This window comes from Eriocheir sinensis, chromosome 11 (genome assembly GCF_024679095.1).
Source record: "Eriocheir sinensis breed Jianghai 21 chromosome 11, ASM2467909v1, whole genome shotgun sequence".
NCBI classification, from domain to species: Eukaryota; Metazoa; Arthropoda; class Malacostraca; order Decapoda; family Varunidae; genus Eriocheir; species Eriocheir sinensis.
In genome coordinates, this window is record NC_066519.1 from 10,355,803 (window position 1) to 10,362,150 (window position 6,348).

General features: G+C 53.5%; 1 protein-coding gene across 1 annotated transcript; it reads left to right on the forward strand.

Annotated features, from left to right (window-relative positions):
* Positions 1-294: 294 nt before the first annotated feature.
* LOC126997136 (protein NYNRIN-like) lies at positions 295-6,138 on the forward strand. The gene is made up of 3 exons (XM_050858189.1): positions 295-1,215; positions 1,575-2,506; positions 6,132-6,138. The coding sequence occupies exons 1-3, from the start codon at positions 313-315 to the stop codon at positions 6,136-6,138; spliced, it is 1,842 nt and encodes a 613-aa protein (XP_050714146.1). The 5' UTR covers positions 295-312.
* Positions 6,139-6,348: the final 210 nt, after the last annotated feature.

Consider the following 6,348-nt stretch of genomic DNA (forward strand, 5'->3'; position numbering starts at 1 on the left):
GTAGCTAACTTCTCCGACGAGGCCCGGAAGGTACCCGCTGGTGCCAAGCTGGGCACCTGTGAGGAGGTGGAGCGCCCAGAGGAGACGCCGGGCAGCAAGGAGTCGGCCGCTGTGGGGCCGCTGCCCGACTTCCTGGAGGATTTGGCGCACCGGAGCGCCGCTAACCTGACGGAGGCGCAGACGGAGAAGATGCGCCACACCCTGGCCCAGTACGCGGACGTGTTCAGCAGGGGTGACTTGGATCTGGGCCGCACGGGGTTGGTGAAGCATAGCATCAACACGGGAAATAGTGCACCAGCCAGGCGGGAGGAAATGCAGCGCACTGTCAACGAGCTGGCGGCGCAGGGGGTGATTGAGCGGTCAGACAGTCCTTGGTCCTCAGCGGTAGTCCTGGTTAAGAAGAAGGACGGCACGCAGCGCTTCTGTGTGGACTACCGGGCGCTGAATGATGTGACTGTCAAGGACTCTTACCCCCTGCCTAGGATCGACGACACGCTCGACGCACTGGTGGGGGCCAGGTGGTTCTCCACACTCGACCTGAAGTCGGGTTACCACCAGGTGGAGATGGCAGAGGAGGATAAGCCGAAAACCGCTTTCTCTTTCGGGCAGGGTTTGTGGCAGTTCAACGTCATGCCCTTTGGTCTCTGCAACGCCCCTGGCTGTTTCGAGCGCCTGATGGAGAGGGTGTTGGAGGGCCTGCAGTGGAAGACAGCGCTCGTCTACATCGATGACGTCATCGTCTTCGGGAGCACCTTCGAGGAGGAGCTGGAGCGGCTGGAGGAGGTACTACAGCGGCTGAGGAAGGCCAACCTCAAGCTCAGCCCCAAGAAGTGTTCGCTCTTCCAGCACGAGGTGCCGTTCCTGGGGCATGTCGTCAGTCGGGACGGCGTGTGCACCGACCCGCAGAAGGTGGCAGTGGTGGAGAAGTGGCCCGTTCCCACCAATGTGGCGGAAGTTAGGAGTTACCTGGGCCTGTGCACGTACTACCGCCGCTTCGTGCAGGACTTCGCCAGCGTGGCAGCCCCTCTCCACCGGCTCACCAGGAAAGGGGCGTGCTTCCTGTGGGACGAGGAGTGCCAGGCCGCGTTCGACGGCCTGAAGAAGGCACTGGTGGAGGCACCGGTCCTGCCTTACCCGGACCCGAAGCTTCCCTACCTGTTGGACACCGACGCCAGTGCCGAGGGCGTCGGGGCGGTCCTGTCACAGGTGAAGGACGGAAGGAGCACGTCGTGGCCTACAGCGCCAAGTTCAGTAGACCTGAGCGCAACTACTGCGTGACGAGGAAGGAGCTGCTGGCGGTGGTGAAGAGTCTCGAGCACTTCCACCCGTACCTATACGGCGCTGAGTTCACCGTCCGGACCGACCACGCTGCCCTGCAGTGGTTGAAGACGCTGAAGGCGCCGGAGGGTCAGCTGGCGAGGTGGTTGGGGCGTCTCGAGCAGTATAACTATCGCATCGTCCACCGCCCGGGTCGTGTCCACAGCAACGCTGACAGTCTGAGTCGACGCCCGTGTGAGGCTGGCTGCTCACACTGTGCCCAGAAGGACTCTGACCCTCTGTGCCTCCGCCTGCAGGTGCTAGCGGGCGTCGCTGAGGGGGATGACAAGTGGCGTAAGGCGCAGCGTGAGGACGCTGATCTCGCTCCCATCATCCAGTGGCTCGAGGCTGGCGGGGAGCGCCCCGGCTGGGAGGCAGTGGCGGTGGAGAGCCCCGCCACCAAGTGCCTAGTAGATCAGTGGGAAACTTTGCGAGTAGACGAGAGAGGTGTGTTAGTAAAGCGCTGGGAGGCGTTGAGCGGCGTGGGTGGTGACGCGTGGGTTGTATTAGTGCCCCGAGCCTTGCGCGCTGAGGTGCTGAGGGAGTTACATGCCGGGCTTACCAGTGGCCACTTGGGCGAGAAAAAGACCCTGTGCCGTCTCCGTCAACGCTTCTACTGGGTGGGAATGCGAAGTGACGTGTCCGAGTGGTGTAGAGCGTGTGACGTGTGCAGTGCAAAGAAGGGCCCCGCCAAGAGAAACCGAGCTCCGTTACAGGTGTACTGCGTTGGGGCGCCCATGGAGCGGGTGGCCGTGGACATTGCCGGCCCGCTGCCTCTCACGCCACGGGGTAACCGGTACATCTGTGTGGTGATGGACTATTTCACCAAGTGGCCCGAGGCGTATGCACTCCCTAACCACGAGGCCGAGACCGTGGCGGGCGTGCTGGTGAATGAATTCTTTACCCGGTTTGGTGTACCCGCGGAACTGCACTCTGACCAAGGCCGTGAGTTTGAGTCCCGAGTGTTCCGGGAGTGTTGCGAGCTGTTGGGGGTGCGCAAGACCCGGACGACGCCCCTCCATCCGCAGTCCGACGGCATGGTGGAGCGCTTCAATCGGACCCTAGCGCAACAGCTGGCCAAGTATTGCGGGGAAGGCCAAGAAGACTGGGACGTCAAGCTGCCCGCTATGTTGATGGCGTACCGGTCCGCTGTGCATGAGGCACCGGACTACACGCCCGCCCGCCTTATGTTCGGCCGGGAGCTATGGCTACCGGTGGATTTGGCCACGGGGCGGCCCCCCGACGTGAGCTTGCCCACCGTCACCTCTGGCTTCGCAGCGGCACTGCAGGAAAGCCTGGCTGAGGTGCACCGACGCGTACGGGGCAAGCTCAAGGTGGCAGGCCAGGCCATGAAGGAGACATACGACCGGCGCATGAGGGACGTGAGGTACTCCGTGGGTGACAGAGTGTGGCTGCATAACCCCCGCCGTAAACGAGGGCTCTCGCCGAAGCTACAGAGCCCCTGGGAGGGGCCGTACACGGTGGTGGCAGCCCTCTCTGACGTCACCTACCGGATTCGACGGGGACGAAAGCGCCCGTCTGTTGTCCACGTGGACCGGCTGTGGCGTTACCACGGTCCAGGGCGCTACTCCTGGGGCCACGGCGAGGAAGGAGAGGACGTAGGCCCCAGCAGCAGCGACGAGGACGTGTCGGAGGTTGACCAAGGGGCGAACGAGAACATGGGCGGAGCGGGCGAAGCGGCAGATGTCAGTGACGACCCTGAGCAAGTACTTGGGGCCGACGACGCGGCTCTGGGTGCCACCACCTGCCTGCCGCCGCCCGCATCCCAGCGGCGCCCTCGGCGAGAGAGGCGTCGGCCGGGATGGTTAAGAGACTTTAGTGATGTCCCAGGGGACTGATTAGTTTGATTAATTTCATGTTTTGTTTGTTGAATGTTGGGGCAGCCGGGTCGACTGCCTTCTGAAGGGGGAGATAGTGTTACGAATGTGCTGTATGTGAATGATTGTATGTGTAATGTGATGAACTTGTAGCATGATGCAATGTTAGCTCAGCATGGTGCAACTCTACTTGTTGGGACAAGAGAGACAGGAGGGGCCAGGGCCGGGCCGCCGGGCAGGAAGTGCTGAGTCGAGCAGTGGGGGAGCAAGGGTGGCTGAGGAGTGGTAGGGGAGAAGACGCGTGTCTGGGCTTGAGAGAGTGTTGAGCTGCTCCGCTCGCGAGCTGTGTGCATCCGGTGTGCGTGTCTGCCGTGCCCCTGTACTGTGCCTGATTAACTAACTGTTCTGTGCCTTGAAAGTTGCTGTACTCTGTACTGTGTGAGGAACCTGTCATTAAACTAGAACTTAGTGTTGAACGTGTATCCTTTGTGCCCTGCCCCGTTCCTGCTCCCCTCGGTGTTCTGTGTGGGCCGCTGTGAGTGACTGGTGCCCGTGTGGCTGTTCTGGTGGGGATCACGCCGCCTGCCTGCCCGTGGATGGTTGTGGTAGGGGGTGGCGTAACAATAACATAAATTGAAACTCCTGATCTATTAACAGAGTACTCGCAGGAACCCTCCAAAAGCTATATAGACACAAGTAACTTTAGCCCCTCACATTCCTTGTACAGCACAGACAACAAAGGAAAGCTTGGATTTCTCAAGTCTGAAGTGGGGGAAAGAACCATCTCAGAATTTGTAGGTGTAAAACCAAAGTGCTACTCCATCCTCTTGGCAGACGGTGCCCGGTTGAGTTCAGCTAAGGGCGTTCCAAAGTTCATAAAGAAGAAAATTGCTCATCAGCAATACAAAGACGCCCTATTCCAGAAGCAAACATTTACCTTTGATTATCAGGGATTCACAGTGCGCAATGGACGAATGAGTACAGTAAAATATCCCAAGAGAGGGATATCTGTAGTTGAGGACAAAAGATACTACATTAGCACCTTGGAGTCACGATCTTACGGTCATCCCGATAATTCTATAGGGATAGAGGAGGAAGAGCAGGAGGAGGAGGTAGCCCAGGGCCCGTATCCTCGACAACTATTAATACTAAACTTGGTATTAACTTTCGACTTTGGTATTAACTTCACTCTCAAAGTGTATCCTCAACAACTATTAGCCTAATACCTACTCTTAACTTTGGTATTAACTTGAGAGTGCTGGCGAGGACTTCTAAACACTTAATAGTAAAGTTAATAGTGAATCCCAGACCCAGACCCATATCAACATGGCCACCAGACTTCCTCGTCCAGCCCGCCTCCGCAATTTAGAGTTTGATAGGGCGCTTTGGAACTGTATAACGATGGTGAACTTGTCAAGACATACATATTAGACCGTGCAGGAATGGAGTATGTGACTGATTTGGTGAGAAGAGAGCTACAAGATCCAGTTCAAAGGGAGCATTCCCTCACCCCGGGGTTGAAAGTGATTTTGACTTAAAGGTACTTGGCTACAGGAAAAATGCTGCAGTGTTCAAGTGATGAGTTAGGGGGTAAGCCAGAGTGGTGTAAGCAGGGTGATTGTGGAAACTCTGGCCGCCCTCAGTGCCCCGTAGGTAGTCGGGAGGTTTATCCAGTCTCCCCTTGATAGGGTGGAGATCCGTGTAAAGCAAGCAGAATTCTACCAACTTGCCGGTGTTGTGGGAGTGATAGACTGTACCCATGTGAAAATAATGGCACCAAAGGAAAACGATGTAGTTTATGTCAACAGAAAAAAAAATAAACATAGCTTGAACATACAATTAGTGTTTGATGCCTTTGTTATTGATTAAAATGTGAAATATTCGAGTTAAGGAAAACAAAACATGGGAAAAAAACTTTTATTTGTAGCAGAAAGGTACACACATGCAAATGAAAAAGATGACATTAAAATTGCATTAAAATGTCATTTAGAATATGATTTATAATTATTGCTGCTGGTTATTCATAGAGATAATGGTGGTAAGAAAGCTTGTTAGAGACGTCTGCCAGTGTGAGGGAGGAGGAACGAAAGGTCGAGGTGACCACATCGCGAACATCATGACTTATGAGTGAAGTAAAACGAGGTTACTTGGTTTCTGTTTACAAAGTTCCAAGTGGAAAAACAACTTTATTGTGAATTCAGTGTATACTTTTCTGGAGTATTGTGTTTACTGAGTGAATTTGTGACCAATCTGTTGCTATTTGTGTCTTGCTTGAAGATATTCATCATTGGATTCAAAGCTATGGTATTAATGTTCAATAGTCATCATAATAGAATACGTAGTAATTAATTATATATGTCAACCTATTTATTTTCATGAGATCATGGTATGACCACTGAAAAACAGGCATGCTGACCACTAGACCACAGAGGTGTATTGGAGCCCAATCTCAAGTGAACCCACTCACAATGGCACACAATTTTTTTTCTGGTAAATTTTGTGCTTTGAATGAATTTGCTAACCATTTCTGTCGAAAAACAGCCCAGATTATTTTTCACCCCTTCCACCCTAACCTCCTCAGTAATAAAAAAAAAAGAAGTGAAAATCATAGCCTTGAGGCAGTAATATTCAGCCCCAGCATCAAAAAATTATACTGGTGCTCTATGAAAGGCATCTCTTAACTCCGATGAAGTAGGTGATAACTGTGGTGGAGCAGCTTCATTGTCATCCCTTGCAGTGGCAGGTGTCATTGGGCCAGCAGATGATGAAGCAGTGGCTGGTGTCATATGGCCAGCAGATGATGAAGCAGTGGCAGGTGTCATTGGGCCAGAAGATGATGAGCAGTGGCTGGTGTCATAGGGCCAGCAGATATTGAAGCAGTGGCTGCTGGAGCAGCTAATGGTATCTTTTCCACAAGTAATGAACAATGTGCTGGGATGGTCTCTAGCAATACTAATAAAGTGTATATCTACAAAGAATATGAATTTAAGGGTGATTAATAAATTGTTTTAGTGAGAATATAAAAGTTTTTGCCAAAAACATACAGGCCAGTCAATATTTCACTGCTGCTTGACTGTTGCTGCTGTCCTATCCCTAGCACATCATGTCAATGCTGAATGGCTCTGGTACCCCTTCAAATACATGAGACGAGCAGCCTATGATGTCATACACCAGTTTATCTACCACAGTTAAT

Bases quoted from the DNA above. Each gene is read 5' to 3' on its own strand.
- LOC126997136 (XM_050858189.1), top strand. From the start codon at position 313: ATGCAGCGCACTGTCAACGAGCTGGCGGCGCAGGGGGTGATTGAGCGG. The intron at 1,216-1,574 runs GGAAGGAGCACG...CTCCGCCTGCAG, and splicing joins TCCTGTCACAGGTGAAGGAC to GTGCTAGCGGGCGTCGCTGA.